This window comes from Hordeum vulgare, chromosome 4H, assembly GCF_904849725.1.
Source record: "Hordeum vulgare subsp. vulgare chromosome 4H, MorexV3_pseudomolecules_assembly, whole genome shotgun sequence".
Taxonomy (NCBI): Eukaryota; Viridiplantae; Streptophyta; class Magnoliopsida; order Poales; family Poaceae; genus Hordeum; species Hordeum vulgare.
In genome coordinates, this window is record NC_058521.1 from 545425016 (window position 1) to 545441080 (window position 16065).

General features: G+C 43.8%; 1 protein-coding gene across 5 annotated transcripts; it reads right to left on the reverse strand.

The window, feature by feature from the left end:
* Nucleotides 1–5155: 5155 nt before the first annotated feature.
* On the reverse strand, nucleotides 5156–9229 carry LOC123449411. 5 transcript variants are annotated; one of them, XM_045126627.1, is made up of 4 exons: nucleotides 8852–8944; nucleotides 8635–8720; nucleotides 7812–8418; nucleotides 5156–6215 (listed from the first exon to the last, which is right to left on the reverse strand). In XM_045126627.1, exons 2-4 carry the CDS (start codon nucleotides 8670–8672, stop codon nucleotides 5367–5369), a joined length of 1494 nt encoding a protein of 497 aa, XP_044982562.1. In that variant the 5' UTR covers nucleotides 8673–8720; nucleotides 8852–8944; the 3' UTR covers nucleotides 5156–5366. The 5 variants fall into 5 exon arrangements, with proteins under 5 accessions (XP_044982562.1, XP_044982563.1, XP_044982564.1 ...); XM_045126628.1 differs by lacking the exons at nucleotides 8635–8720; nucleotides 8852–8944 and adding an exon at nucleotides 9006–9229; XM_045126629.1 differs by lacking the exon at nucleotides 8635–8720 and having other exon boundaries at nucleotides 8852–8954.
* Nucleotides 9230–16065: the final 6836 nt, after the last annotated feature.

Genomic DNA, 16065 nt, shown 5'->3' on the forward strand with positions numbered 1-16065 from the left:
AATAGGTTCAGATCTAAAATCATGGCACTCGGGCCCTAGTGACAAGCATTAAGCATGGCAAAGTAGTAGCAACATCAATCTCAGAACATAGTGGATACTAGGGATCAATCCCCGTCAAAACTAACTCGATTACATGATACATCTCATCCAACCCATCACCGTCCAGCAAGCGTACGATGAGATTACTCACGAACGGTGAAGAGCATCATGGAATTGGCGATGGAGGTAGGTTGGTGATGACGATGTCGACGATCTCCCCTCTCCGGAGCCCAGAACGGACTCCAGATCTGCCCTCGAGAGGAAGAATAGGAGGTGGCAGCGCCTCCGTATCGTAAAACGCGATGAACTCTTCTCCCTGATTTTTTTCGGACGAAAGGGACTAAATAGAGCTGAGATTGAAGGCGATGGAGCTTCGTGGGCCCCACAAGCCTTCCAGGCGCGGCCAGGTGGGCCCGCGCCTGGTGGGCTTGTGGGCTCTTAGCTCCACCCCTCCGGTTGATTCTTGTGCTAGTATTTTATATATTCCACAAAAAATCCCCGTAAATTTCCAAGCCATTCCGAGAACTTTTATTTCTGCGCAAAAACAACACCATGGCAATTCTGTTGAAAACAGCGTTAGTCCGGGGTAGTTCCATTCAAATCATGCAAATTAGAGTCCAAAACAAGGGCAAAAGAGTTTGGAAAAGTAGATACGACGGAGACGTATCACGCCACACCATGATCTCCATCATCATGATCTCCATCAACGTGTCTCCATCGGGGTTGTCGTGCTACTTAAGCTATTACTACTAAAGCTACATCCTAGCAATATAGTAAACGCATCTGCAAACACAAACGTTAGTTTAAAGACAACCCTATGGCTCCTGTCGGTTGTCGTACCATCGACGTGCAAGTCGATATTAACTATTACAACATGATCATCTCATACATACAATATATCACATCACGTCATTGGCCATATCATATCACAAGCATACCCTGCAAAAACAAGTTAGACGTCCTCTAATTTGTTGTTGCATGTTTTACGTGGTTGCTATGGGTATCTAGTATGATCACATCTTACTTACGGAAAAACCACAACAGAAATGTGCAAATTTCTATTTAACCTCTCCAAGGACCGCCTCGGTGAAAACCAATTCAACTAAAGTTGACGAAACCAACACCCGCCAGTCATATTTATGCAACGAGGTTGCATGTCAATCGATGAAACCAGTCTTTCGTAAGCGTACGAATAATGTCGGTCCGGGTCGCTTCAATCCGACAATACCGCCGAATCAAGAAAAGACTAAGGAGGGCAGCAAATCGAACATCACCGTCCACAAAACCCTTTGTGTTCTACTCGAGATAACATCTACGCATGAACCTAGCTCATGATGCCACTGTTGGGGAACGTTGCATGGGAAACAAAAAAAATTCCTACGCACACGAAGACCTATCATGGTGATGTCCATCTACGAGAGGAGATTTGGATCTACGTACCCTTGTAGATCGCACAGCGGGAAGCGTTAAGAAACGCGGTTGATGTAGTGGAACGTCTCCACGTCCATCGATCCGCCCCACGAACCGTCCCACGATCCATTCCGATCTAGCGTCGAACGGACGGCACCTCCGCATTCAGCACACGTACAGCTCGACGATGATCTCGGCCTTCTTGATCCAGCAAGCAAGACGGAGGAGTAGATGAGTTCTCCGGCAGCGTGACGACGCTCCGGTGGTGGTGACGATCTAATCCTGCAGGGCTCCGCCCGAGCTCTGCAGAAATACGATCTAGAGGAAGAACTATGGTGTCTAGATCTGAGTTGCACGTGGCAAAAGTTGTCTCAAATCAGCCCTAAATCACCACTATATATAGGAGGGAGGGGGAGGAGGCTTGCCTTGAGGGCCAAGCCCTCAAGGGTGCGCCGGTCAGGGAGGAGAGGAGGAATCCTACTCCAATTAGGATTGAAAGGTGGAGTCCTTCTCTTCCTTCCCACATCCCCTTTTTTTCTTTGGTTTTCTTCTCTTGGCGCCAAGGCCCTCTTGGGACGCCCCACCAGCCCACTAAGGGATGGTGCGCCACCCCTAAGGCCATTGGGCTTCCCCCGGGTGGGTTGCCCCCCTCCCGGTGAACTTCGGGAACCCATTCGTCACTCCCGGTACAATGTCGGTAATGCCCGAAAACCTTTTGGTAACCAAATGAAACCATCCTATATATCAATCTTTGTTTCCGGACCATTCCGGAAACCCTCGTGACGTCCGTGATCTCCTCCGGGACTCCGAACAACATTCGGTAACCACACATACAACTCAACGATACTAAAACATCATCGAACCTTAAATGTGCAGACCCTGCGGGTTCGAGAACTATGTAGACATGCCCCGAGGCACTCATCGGTCAATATCCAATAGCGGGACCTAGATGCCCATATTGGATCCTACATATTCTCCGAAGATCTTATCGGTTGAACCTCAGTGTCAAGGATTCATATAATCCCGTATGTCATTCCCTTTGTCCTTCGGTATGTTACTTGCCCAAGATTCGATCGTTGATATCCGCATACCTATTTCAATCTCGTTACCGGCAAGTCTCTTCACTCGTTTCATAATACAAGATCCCATGACTTACACTTAGTCACATTGCTTGCAAGGCTTGTGTGTGATGTTGTATTACCGAGTGGGCCCCGAGATACCTCTCCGTCACACGGAGTGACAAATCTCAGTCTTGATCCATACTAACTCAACGGACACCTTCGGAGATACCTGTAGAACACCTTTATAGTCACCCAGTTACGTTGTGACGTTTGATGCACACAAGGTACTCCTCCGGTGCCAGTGAGTTATATGATCTCATGGTCATAGGAATAAATATTTGACACGCAGAAAACAATAGCAATAAAACGACACGATCAATATGTTACGTTCATAGTTTGGGTCTAGTCCATCACATGATTCTCCTAATGATGTGATCCAGTTATCAAGTGACAACACTTGCACATAGCCAGAAAACCTTGACTATCATTGATCAACTGGCTAGCCAACTAGAGGCTTGCGAGGGACATTGTTTTGTCTATGTATCCACACATGTATCTATATTTGCATTCAATACAATTATAGCATGGATAATAAACGATTATCTTTAAACAGGAAATATAATAATAACTATTTATCATTGCCTCTAGGGCATATTTTCAACAGGAATTCCATTGATTTCTTGTGATATATACTTGTATGTCATGAAAAGACACATGTGTAATTTTAATATGGGGAGTACTAGGCCCCGGCGCGTCAGCCGAAAACTTCCGGCCAGTCACGCATGAGCCGCCATATTGAACCATGTTAGACCGTCAGATCAACCCATGTTAGACCGTTGGATATAACCATGTAGTAAAAAATCGTCGATGATAGCAAAAAATAAGTAGGCGTTGTAGCAAAATTCGGCACAGATGCAGCAAAAACGTGGTTGTAGCAAAATATTAACATGGTTGTAGCAAAATAACGACATTGATGGTGCGTGGTAGCAAAATAAAATATGGGTTGTAACAAAAAGAGGACGTCGTTGTAGCAAGAAATCGACATCGACGATGCGTTATAACAAAAATCCGGCGTGGTTGTAGCAAAATGAGATGCACATTGTAGCATCACAAACGGTGCTTGTAGTAGGGAAGTGTTGATCGGAGCAGCGTCGTCGTCCTCGAACTGCCGACATCGGTGGTGCGTTGTAGCAAAATAAAGTGTCGATTGTAGCAAAAGCTAGCATGGTTGTAGCAAAAAATCGACACCGGCTATGTCTTATAGCAGAACGAGACGCCGGTTCCAGCAAATTGCTATGCCGATTATAGCAAAAGCTAGCATGGTTGCAGCAAAAAACAACACGGTTGTAGCAAAAAAGGTTGTTGGTTTCAGTAAAAAAAAACCAATGCAACAAAACACATGACAGCCGATGTCCGTCCTCGCCCCAACATCATCCTAGCCTATTCAGCAATTCAAAAAGACTGATTGTAGCACGGTGTGACACCAACTGTATAAAAAAATTCCGACGTTTGTTTGTGCAATGAAGCAAAAAAATGCAAATATAACTGGCCCATGCAACGTTTGAGGCACACGCAAGCATTCAACACACCCGGCCCAGTCTCTTCCGCGTACAGAAGCGAGCAAGCAAGGGGGACCGGCCGAGCACTGGGCCGGTCGTCCGTGGAAACATTTCCCTTTTAATATACCCATGGCATCCAATTTTTACGTTTGTTATATGAGCACTTTTGGAGACTCTAATTTTGCATCTAATTTTGCATCTTAGGCCCATTGCTCCCATAGGAATGACGTATTTTGGTTGAGTCATTTGCTCGTATAATCTCATTAAAGACGGAGCCTAGTGGGAGTATTATATATTAATATCATTCATATTATATTAATGTATGATATCAGGTTTAAAATGTATAATATCATAGATAATTTTATTTATTGTCATGTATAACACATAATAATACATCATTTAATACGAAACAGTATACTTAACCATCCTCTTCATCGTTTAATTCTATGCCACCTCATTAAAATTATCTTGACATGCATGATATTACTTATGATACTCCCATTACGGATAGAAAGTGCCAAATTTACCAAATTTATTTTGACTACAGTCAAATGTATCAAAAACATTGATGCCGAATTGCTAATATCCACAGCTCTGCCGCACTCTGTGTATATACAGGTGCAACTGATTGCCCGGATGCAGTGCTGACCGATATGGGCCCTGTTTGGATACTCTAACTCGGTTAGAGGTTAGAGTTAGATTCTAACTCTAGACTAACCCTGAACTAACTCTAACCAAAGAGGTGTTTGGATGGAAAGGTTAGATTGTCAATAAATGCACTTTTTCCAATCATTTGGTTTCTTTATCTAGGATTTTGTGTGGTGGAGGGAGAGAGAAAAGTAACTTTTTCTAGGCCTCACCTAACTCTAACCCAAAAAAGCACCTCTTGAATGGGTTAGATTTTTGGGGTGGGTTAGATGCATCTAACCCACTCTAACCCACCCTGTTTCGATTTTTGAAGGTTAGATGAGTTTAATCTAACCAACTCTAACTCTAACCCTAGGATCCAAACAGGGTCATGGATTACAGGCATTCAGATACATGTATCTGTCAAGTCTGTCAACACGATTCAGATACCACACCACAAGGAAAAGACTGAAGGTGCAGCCACATTATTCACACAGGGGACACAGGTATATTTGTGTGACTTGAGAACAAACTCAAAACTGCACATTTACAACTCTGCTAGCATCTACATCTGTCCTATACAACACACCCCCTCCAATGCGTGTTGAATGTCAATAAACCCGTATCTATCATGTGTAACAAACGTATAGTAACTTCGACTTTCAAATTTTCAAGAATCTGTCCACCCCTCAGGGAGCCGCCATCGCCGGTGCCAGTAAATCGACACCCGAGACCAGAGCGGGAACATGAAGCTGTAGTCTGCGGCCTCATCCGGCACACCACCTATTGTCAACGGCAGCCACACGTACCGCGAGTCCCTCAGCTCCGAAGGGTTCCACCGGTCAGCCATGAAGATGAATGAACCTCTCAGGCCTGGAAGTGGCAGCACGAATGTGCTCTGGGAGAAGAATGTCGTCGACCGGAATATGTCGTTCCCTCCCACGCAGGGATTGCCCAGCGTCTCCCAAGGTCCCATGACCGACGTCGCGGCGTGAGCCAACGCGGTGTTTGGTGCCCAGCCCGTGCACCCTGAGGTTATCATGTAGTAGGTGCCGTCGAACTTGAAGAGCGACGGAGCTTCTCTATGTTGCGCAATGAGAAACCTCCTCATGTCATCGGTCACGTCAAGGTAGTCGTCGGTTAGCTGGCCGATGTGGAGCTCGCTGTTGTCCTCGGATGAGTATATCAGGTAGGCCTTCCCATTGTCATCCTTGAAAATAGTCATGTCTCTGCTTTCGCAGTCATGCGGGCGCTTGCTGTAGAGGTACGAGAATGGGCCTGTGGGAGTGTCGCTGACAGCCACCCCAACCGAGGCCTTGGTGTAGTTAGCATCATCTATGTGCATCCACATCACGTATTTGCCGGTCCGATCGTTGTAGATCACCTTCGGCCTCTCCAGGACATTGGATACGTGGAGGTCATGTGTCACATTCTTTTTCTCACCACGGAGCACAACTCCTTCATTTTTCCATGCCCACAGGTCCTTTGAAGAATAGCAACTCACTCCAACAATGTCAACCTGAGAGGTAGTTTATCTTTGTCAGAATAACATGACAAAACATAGCAGCAAATAAGATGGTAAGTTCAACTGCTGAACATCACTAACTTATGTAGTGCTCACAAGCAACAAATGACATAGTAAGTTCAACTGCTGAACATCACTAAATTATTCCTCTGTTCACAAATATAAGATGTTTTAGATACTTCAATATGGGCTACATATGGGCTGAAATGAATGAACAAACACACCAAAATGCTTCTATATATACATCCAAATCAGAAAAAGTTACTAGAAGATCTTATAATAGTGAACGGAGGGAGTATGTCAGAAGCAAGATGCAAATGTATGTCTACATAGTGGTGCATTTTGTCTATCAGGTGTGGGTGCTCTGTACGGATGGCAAGTAAGACCCTACCGAAGAATCCTTAATGAGCTGAAAAAATGTCTCAAATCACATCAGAACTGCACGTTTTCTTAATTTTCAGAATCCAGTGTCAAACATCCTATGAAAGTTGATTAGCTGATAGTATTACATGGTGTGGCAGTATTGTGGTCAACTTGGGTTAACTAAACGGAAGAACTACAATCATGGTAAATTTCCTAAACTAACTCTCTAATTTTGTTAAAAAACTACAATGGTCTTTCTAGAAAATGCACAAGCACTGTTTTCTAATTCTGATGATACTGGACTGCACAATCACGTATATGTCATCTAATTCTGCTGATACTAGACTGCAACAAATGGACACTGAATAATAGTCTTTCTAGAGAATGCACAAGCATTGTGTATCTTTTTAGATACTAAAAGTCTTCAAAACAATTAACTAGGAATGGACATAGAGTATTCTTTTATACAACAGAATACCATCAGACTATAAATGTCCAGATATTATCTACTCCCTCCGATCCAAAATAAGTGTCACAGTTTTGAACTAAGGTTAGTTCAAGCTTAGTTCAAAATTGTGACACTGGATCGGAGGCAGTATTATTTATCTCTAGAATTTATATATTAACCTACGTTCCTAGTGACCTGTCTTCACACAACCCAAATAACGTCCTTACCTTCCCAACAGAAAATTACTTGCAACATGTCCACTAGCAACTGGGCCTCAGCGACAGAATCTAAAAGGTCAGAAAAATTTAGATACGTGCATTAGCACAACTACTTCACAGGTGCTAAAACCCCTGCAACGATATTTAGAAGGGGAAAAAAGCAGGGTTTGCTAGTACTATGTTTGTAGAATTAAAGATTTTTTGTTGTCTGGTATAATGACACAAAAGATAGTCGATGTTTCCCCCACCCTTTTTGTTTACAGTTTGACTATGTTGTTAAGCCTACTCGCACTTGTTAGGCTCATGTGCAAGTGCAAGGCTTGCTAAAGAGGCTGATCAACTCTGCTTCTGTACGTACTGTCTGATGCATTACTGAAGAATAGAGCAAATAAATGTAAATGCTATGTCTGGCTCTAAATTCAGTTAGTAGTACATTTCAAGTACAGCAATACGGCAATAATGTATGGTCCTGATTAATCCACCAAAATGATACGGAAGCTCCTTAGGAGTAACATACAAATGATAACAGAAAATTCAGAGCATCAGAACGATTCGACTTACTCGATCAGCACCCTTGCTGTGAGCCTTGTAGGTCTTGCCATCCTTGTTCTCTCCGTACCAGAAGTAGGTCTCGGTCCTCTCGTCGTACAGCACGCCGCCTCCGTGAGCCTGAATCGGCTTGCCGTCGGTGTCGAGCCACACCCTGCCGGGGTGGTAGAAGTACATGCTGTCGTTGCCGCCATGGAGCGGGTCGATGGCCGTCCTCGGCTCCGGGAAGAACATGTCGTGCACCGCCGAGGACTCGTCCAGGAACTCGTCCACCACGGACAGCGGCTTGGTGTGCTCCCCCTTGCGCCGCACGGCCCGCGGGTTCCTCCGGCTCCGGGCGGGCGTCACCTGGAACCTCTCCTCCTCCACCACCTCCAGCTCCCTGAGGACCGTCCGGTGGATCTCGCTCGCCCTGCCGGTCTGCTCATCCTTGCCGTGGGTGACGAGCAGGTGGAAGTTCAGGAGGACCACCAGCGCCGCCAGGCCCCACACCAGCAGGGTCAGGGAGCGGTGGCTCGCCGCGTAGCAGTAGCAGCGCAGGGCCAAAGATTTGGGATGGTGCTTGCTCCTCGCGCCCATGGCCATGCTGCCGCCGCTCATCCGCTCCGGCTGGTATGCGCTGCAGCAGGAGAAGGAAGAAAGGATGTCTTATCAGACTGTAAAAAGATGGAACTTGGAAATTTCCGGAAAATGAGCAGGCTCGCGGCTACATGTGTCAAATCAAGAAAGGAAAAAAGTGCGGCATGGACAAGCCCAGCATTTCGCGGGCGCCAGATTTCATCCCCAATTTAGCGCAGCATGACAAGAAATTTCCCGTGTTTCATAATTTCATTACGAGATGATTTCGGGAAGGTTCGCCAAAACAGAGCGCATCCTTCTCCTTCTCAGATAAGTTCAACTCGAGCGAGCCAAGACGGAGAGCTGTAGTGAGAATCCAGCGAAATTGGCGCCAAGAACAGAGGACAAACCAAGAAACCACTCACTCAGCACGCAAACAAAATGAAAACGAAAAAAGGAGCAGGAAAAGAGAAACGAAGACAAGCTAAGCTCACCATGGCGGGTTGATCCAGGGGGCCGAAGAGGACAAGCTAAAAAAAAGAAGCAAAGCCCAATCCCACCTTGTAAGTAGTACCACCTACTAGCAGAAGAATAAGAATAATAACCTCCCCCAACAACCGATTAAAGAAATCGGCGGAGCTCGCTCACCATGGGCGGGCTGGCGCTCCTGTCCTGAGATCTCGTCAGGCGACGGGGGACGGGAGATGCTCTCCCTCTCCCTCTCTCTCTCTGATTAGATTAGGCGGGCTGTGATCTGGTTCCCGGGGAGATCATGGAGGGGTTAGCTTGGCTTGAGCGGCTGGCAATGCGACTTGTTTGTGTGGCGAATCGGGACGACGAGCGCCTCTGCTTTGCTTTACTCTGGTTCCCCGCGGTCGCGGTCGCGGACAGTGGAGCTGCGGGGGCGGGGCGCTCTGGAAAGAAAGGTCGCCCGTCACGTAATGGTGGGTGGGGAGTGGCGGATTGGAGGGGCGGAAGACACCTGTGCTGCTGCTGCTGCTGCTGTGCGGCGGGCGTGCCGTGCGGCTTGGGTCGGGGACAGGTTGGGTTGCGGATGGTCGCCCGCGGCAGGTGGCCGCCGTGCTTGACATGTCTTGGTTGCTTATATCAATATAGTTTAAAAAATTGAACCCGGTTTTACTCGCCGGTTTATCATAAAGAAAAAAAACAAATATTTAAGGTATATAAAAAAATGATCTCACATCAAATGAATACACATACTCCTTTTAAATACACATACTCCTTTTAAGTAAAAAATATAGGAGTAATATTGGATGTAAACCATTAATGAATCATAAAACGCATTCCTTGCATGAATGTTAGGTGTTTGATTCCTTGTTGATGCATCTTCTTTTAAATATAGTTTTGATCTTTTTACTAAAATACCGTACACCTTTAAAAACAGGCAAGACGTCGGTTCACGGTGTTTTCGGTTGGACCGACGATCTGGTTTGGCTTTTAAAACTATGACTGGATCATTGTTTTGTAAACATAGTCGAAAAGTTATATCAACGTTAATGATGTTCCAAAATAGCTTCAGGAATAGCTCCATTTTCGTAAGCCCTTGAAAGCAAGCGAACCAACATTTGGTTAGACGTTAGGAGGAGAGTGGTATCTCAACCCATCAAGGTTTAAGTTCTAGACTTGATGCTCGCATTATCGTGGATTTGTTTCAGGCCTTGTAACGGTGTGTGTTCATTGGGATGAGATATTTCCATCGACAACGAAGACGTCTATGATGACTTGATCAATTTCAAAATAATATGTCGGCTTAGTCTTTTAGAGGTGTTCATAAAGGTAGGGTTTGCGTCTATGTGTTCATAGGGGATAGTAGATGTGTGTGTGTATTCATAGGGGTAGTAGATGTGTGTGTGTGTGTGTGTGAGTGTTTGTATATGTATTGTTCTAAAAAATCTCGAAAGCAAATGGGTTGCTTCATTTAGGGCTTGTTCGGTTAATCTCAGGGAGGAGGGGATTGGAGAGGATTGAAAGGGATTGAGGTGGAATTTGACTCATAGGGGATTTAATCCCTCTCAATCCCCTCCAAACCCCTTCAATTATGAAAGAACCAAACAAGGCCTTATCTTACATGTACAACTTTTAAAATAACAATCAGACCACTATAGTGCAAGTGATATATCTTAAAAATATATAAAAGAATTGTCAATCTAGAAATACGTGTGGGGTTTAGAAGTCTGAAAGAATATAGTAGATCGTATTTCAGGGCCTACATATCATGTTGTGTGCTCACTCACATGAAGCGTATGTGTCATAAGGTCACCGTTTGATTTTCATTTCCAATTTTTTTCATCTTCACCACGTACTCGGGTAGGGTGTTGCAGTGCTGGACAAAACCAAGATGTGGTGGTGAGCTGCGTCACTTCGGGGCAACCAGAGGCAGTGGAGCAAAACTCCAAGTTAGGGATGCCAAAGGCAGATGGCGGCGTCGCGGAGGTGCGCAAGGAGATCAGAGGGCGTTGAGGACGTATGATATGAGACCCTATCAACAAGGATGAAGGTGGATGACAAAATAGTGTTGAATAGGACAATGATTAAGGAGGTAGGTGTTGGAGCGAAGACGGCGACAAGTTGTCGAGGAAATGGGAACGAAGGAGAGAGAGCAGTTGGAGGTGTCGTGGTGAGGGGGGAGGAGGTCGTTGACAGCATGGTCCCTAACACATGGGAGGACAACTGAGTGTGGGGCATAACGGGGAATTCCTTCCTCTTGCCAACAATTGTACGGGACGGAGCTCTTTTTGTCATTGAAAATTATTTATTTAGCGGCTCGACAATTTTAGTTTGTTATGTATGTGTTCAAAGAGAGAGGAAATGAATATTAAAATACAATTGAGATTTATTTGATAAAAAGTGCTAATTACATGTGATAAGTACATATTAGAAGTGACGCTGAAGGTTTCCTGTCTCGGCTTCTCGGAGAAGGGGGGAAAGTCAAGCGCTCGTTGTATTATTTGGGGTCGGTGCTAGACCAGATAACGGGAATTAATTGACCAATTCTCCTCTCTTCTCTTCTTCCTTTTTAGTCTGGGAAGGCCTTGAAAGGTCCTAGAGCTGGCGTAAAGTTAACAAAAATAATACAACACTGCATAGAGGATCAAAAAATAAAATTACAATAAAATCCTCTCGTTTTACATTCAACACTATATAATGAGAAACCAAAGCAATCATGAAGCTTTTGGCAACCATGCCGAAGGCGACCTTTGATGCCCTTTCGGATTTGGTTTGGATAACAAAGTTTCTGTGCCTTTTTCCCAAATAGTGGTCTTGCGTTATTGAACCCACGAGAAGATGTGCATCACGACAAAGGTTGTGACAAGTTATTAGTAATGAATTAAATTCTAGCTTTTCATTTGTACTTTTAACAATCTTTTTGGGTGTAAGAATTAGTATTAAACTGACATGGATATGAGGTCTTACTCTCATAACCTTACATTTGTGTGTGCATAACTTATCTTCATAGTAAACATAGCTCTGGAAGACACTCGCCATGACGTGCTTGCAAACCGATGATGTGGGGTGTGTCCGTGCATGTCTCAAGTACTTCTTGATCCATACGTGGCTTGCATCAAGAGTCGGTTGTCCAACTGATGGACTTTACCATAGTGCAGAGTTACATCGGTTATTAAGAATAGACAAAAACATTGGGATTTTTAATGACTACACCTCATTCGCCCCCAAGGAATAGCTTTCCACTATCATACTAACCCTTTTGTATTTGTTTTTGGGTACAATGTTACACGTCATCTCGCTCTTTACCATCTCCCTAATCGATCTACGATGTCCTCGATACTTGCACGGACTTAGAACGAGAAGAAGACTAGAGACAACTCCGTGCAATCGGACACATACAAATAACGTCAAATACGCAAAGTCATTTCAATGATCCCTTACATGAATACGTAGGGTTGCAAGGTATTGCCTCAACCCGTTGCATTACCAAATTACTCACTAGGGGTTGATTAACGAGCTGCTCGGCTCGTTAAGCTAACGCTCGTTAAGGCTCGGCTCGTTAAACTTGTTAAGATTAACGAGTAGTAAACCCTACTCGGATCGGTTCGTTTGAAGCTTGTTAAGCTCGTGAGTGCTCGCGAGCACTTGTCAACAGATTCTGATATGTTACAGTCTATAGGATGAGTGCTTATATTTTATTTTTAAGAAAAAATATGGCAACTACAAAAGGGAAAGCACTAGTTTGTTGCCTCTTGTGTAGATTAGATTGAATAGATGGAACGAGGTGCTATGGAAAAAAATTCATGTAAGATGAAAATATGTGTTGTGTTGTTACTAATGATCTTAACGAGCTACTCGTGAAACTCGTTAGCTCGTTCGTTCAACTCGTGAGGCGCACCTAACTGAAATCAAAGATTGACTCTGTTCATTAAGAAGCGAGCCATGAGCTTAACAAGCTGAATTACTTAACACTCATTAAGCTCGCGAGCTACAAGCTTTTGGTCCAGCCCTATTACTCATCCATAGCGATGGAAATCGAAGACATCTATCCATTTATAATCCTCCTTTAATTGAATTAAGGGATCCTCTAGTTGGAAATGATAACAGAACGCATAAGTCATTAGATTTTCCGAGAAAAACCAGGGTACATTATCCCAAAATGTTCCATCTTCCTAGAAAAGTGGATTCGTTCCAGAAAAGTTCCAGAATATGCTAATGGTAACGAAGTTATTTGATTAACTTTTTGAATTTAACCAACTAAACCCATTCTTCATTTTTTATTATTTCAATGAGATAAATTTTTAAAAATGAAGAATTCCAGTATTTTTTCTTATTCTTTTTATTTATTCTTTCAGCAAGTGAGAAGCTATACGGCTTAACTCTAACATAATTACCCTAATATAGCTGGCTCTTTGTGGTATTTGAATATTCTCCAAGAGATCGGAAGATGGACTCACTCATTGATAATATGTCTTGTAATAGTTGTGTAATGCGATACACCGATTAAAGTATGACTAACTTGGAGAGAATGAGTGTGGTGATGATGATGGCGGTAGATGGAGATGAGATGGGAAATGGCAGTGACTAGGGTTGGGAGTTGGTTTTAATTCTTCGTTTCGCGAATCGTGCTCTCCCTGTTGATATTTTGGCATTGACCATTTATAAGTGTTGGTCACATGGACCATCTAGAGATGACGACAAGTGGTACAAGACGTACAAGCCGGCACGTTCGTAACATGGGTCATCTTGCGTTCTGTTGAGTTTGGTGCGCCACCTTGATACGTCTCCAATATATCTATATTTTTTATTGTTTCATGCTGATATATTATCATTCTAGAATATTTGGAGGTATTTATTTACCATTTTATATTATTTTTTAGCACTAACAAATTGACCCAGTGTCGAGTGTCAGTTGTTGTTTTTTGCGTGTTTTTTACTTTTCAGGTTTTTCATATCAAACAAAGTCCAATTGCCTTGAAACTTTTTGATTTACTAGACCAAATTAAGACCAATGAGCATCGGAAGAAGGTTGGAGGCCTTACGAGGGGCCCACAAGCCAATAGGGCGCGGTGCGTCGTGATAGCTTGTGCCTCCCTCGTGGCCCTCCCGACTCCGTTCTTTGGCTTATGAATTCTCATATACCCTAAAAACATCGGGGGGGTCCGAAAAAAAATTACACCGCCACAAGTCTGTGTTCAGACGGGAGGCCATCTCGAGGTCCATTCCAGCGCGCTGCTGGAGGGGGGTCGATCACGGAGGGCATCTTCATCAACCTTGCTGCTCTCACGATGATGTGTGAGTAGTTCACCATAGACCTATGGGTCCATCGCTAGTACCTAGATGGCAATCTATCTCTCTTTGATGTTCAATACAATGATCATCGCATCTTCATATTGATCCATATGTTGTAATTCCTTTTATGCGGTGCGTTTGTTGGGATTCGATGAATTGTGGGTTTATGTTCAGGTTTTCCATGATAAATATTTGAGTCTCCTCTGAATACTTATATGATTCTTATGTGCATGATTATGATAGCTTCGTAATTCTCTTTGATCTATTGAAATAGTTTGGCCAACTAGATCGATATTTCTTCACTGAGAGAGGTGTGTTGTGGTAGGTTCAACCTGGCAAATTTCTATATCCTAGTGAGAGAAGGGGACAAGATGCATCTTTGTGTTGCTGCTACTAAGGATAAAGCGATGGGCTTTATTCATACTGCTTGAGTTTACTTTGTCAACATCATGTCATTGTTCTTCATGCATTACTCCGTTTGACTTAATGCTCTAGATGCATGCTGGATAGCGGTCGATGAGTGGAGTAATAGTAATAGGTGCATGCAAGAGTCGGCCTATTTATTTATGGACGTGATGCATATGTACACATGATCATTGCCATGAATATCGCATAACTATCCGCTTTTCTGTGAATTGCCCAACAGTAATTTGTTTCTCACCGTATGCTATTTTTCATGAGAGATGCCATTGGGGAAAGCTATGGCCCCCGGGTCTATTCACAACATATTGATAAAACCTTCTATTAGAGCATATTTATCCATATGTGGTTTTGGTAATTGATGACAATCCCTGTGGACTAATGGTTGCCTTGAGTTATATACGGAGGATTTGTCCATAGGCACTTCTTGAAGTCTATCTGTTGATTTCAAGGAGTTTATATGCTGACCAAGGTGTTATTCAAGGTTTTATCCAAAGATTGATCATAAAGACACAAGATTGATCAATACTAAGTCAAAGAGTGAATCAAGCTGATCAACACACAAAGCGTACAAGATGTACCAAGAGGGATCAAGTGATCCCATGGTATGATAAGCATTGTCCATTACGCTTTGTGTACTAAAACATGGTCTTCATGAGAGTTCCATGTGGGGTTAGGTGTGTTTCCATGGGCTTGCGTTAGGAGGAAGATCTCATACAACCCATGGAGGATGGCGTCAAGTGGTGATCTTCATCAAGATTGTGGTGTGCAAGTTCAAGTGGAGCATCACGAAGATATCATGCTTGAAGCTTTCCGTCCATTGGGGTCGCAATAGACTTGTGAAGATGTGCTGAAGAGTGGCTCGCCCATAGTGAGTATGGGGGGCAATCAACTAGTCTCCATCTAGCCAACACAATCAAGAAAGGTGGTCCACCTTGAGGAAGTCAATATTGTCATCATCTAGCTCAAGTGGACTAGGTGCAAGGTATAGGTTTGCCCTTGATAGGTTTTCTATTTTAGGATAGATTGTCGTACTACTAAGGGGGCTCTCGAGTGAGTAGCTTGATCGTAGCATTCGTTGAGAGCTCAAACCATTTGCGTATTTGCATCATATATATTGGTTCTTGTTTGGTGTTTCTCTTTCTGAGTTTTAGAGCTTATGGTCATCTTTATGACAAGCTCGAGTTCATAAAAAACGAACTCCATATGCATCTTTTATGATATTTTCGACGTTGGGATTTTTACCGGTTCTTCACTCATAGAGGTTTTCACATCTCTATATCATTGGCATTTTATACTACCTATTTTTATACTATCGTTGTTGGATAGCTCTTGTCGTCGTGAATCCAACAAGCTTGAGTTTGCTTAGTTCGGAGCTCGTATGCGAAAGATATGGCAGTTCTGGTATTCATGTTTTTATGTGTTGCCGTAGTCTACCTGGAATGATCCAAGTGGTAGTGCCGCTCCAGGGAGCGGTACTACCTCTTACGATCGATAGGACCGCTCTCGCAGTCGTGGTACCGCTCTC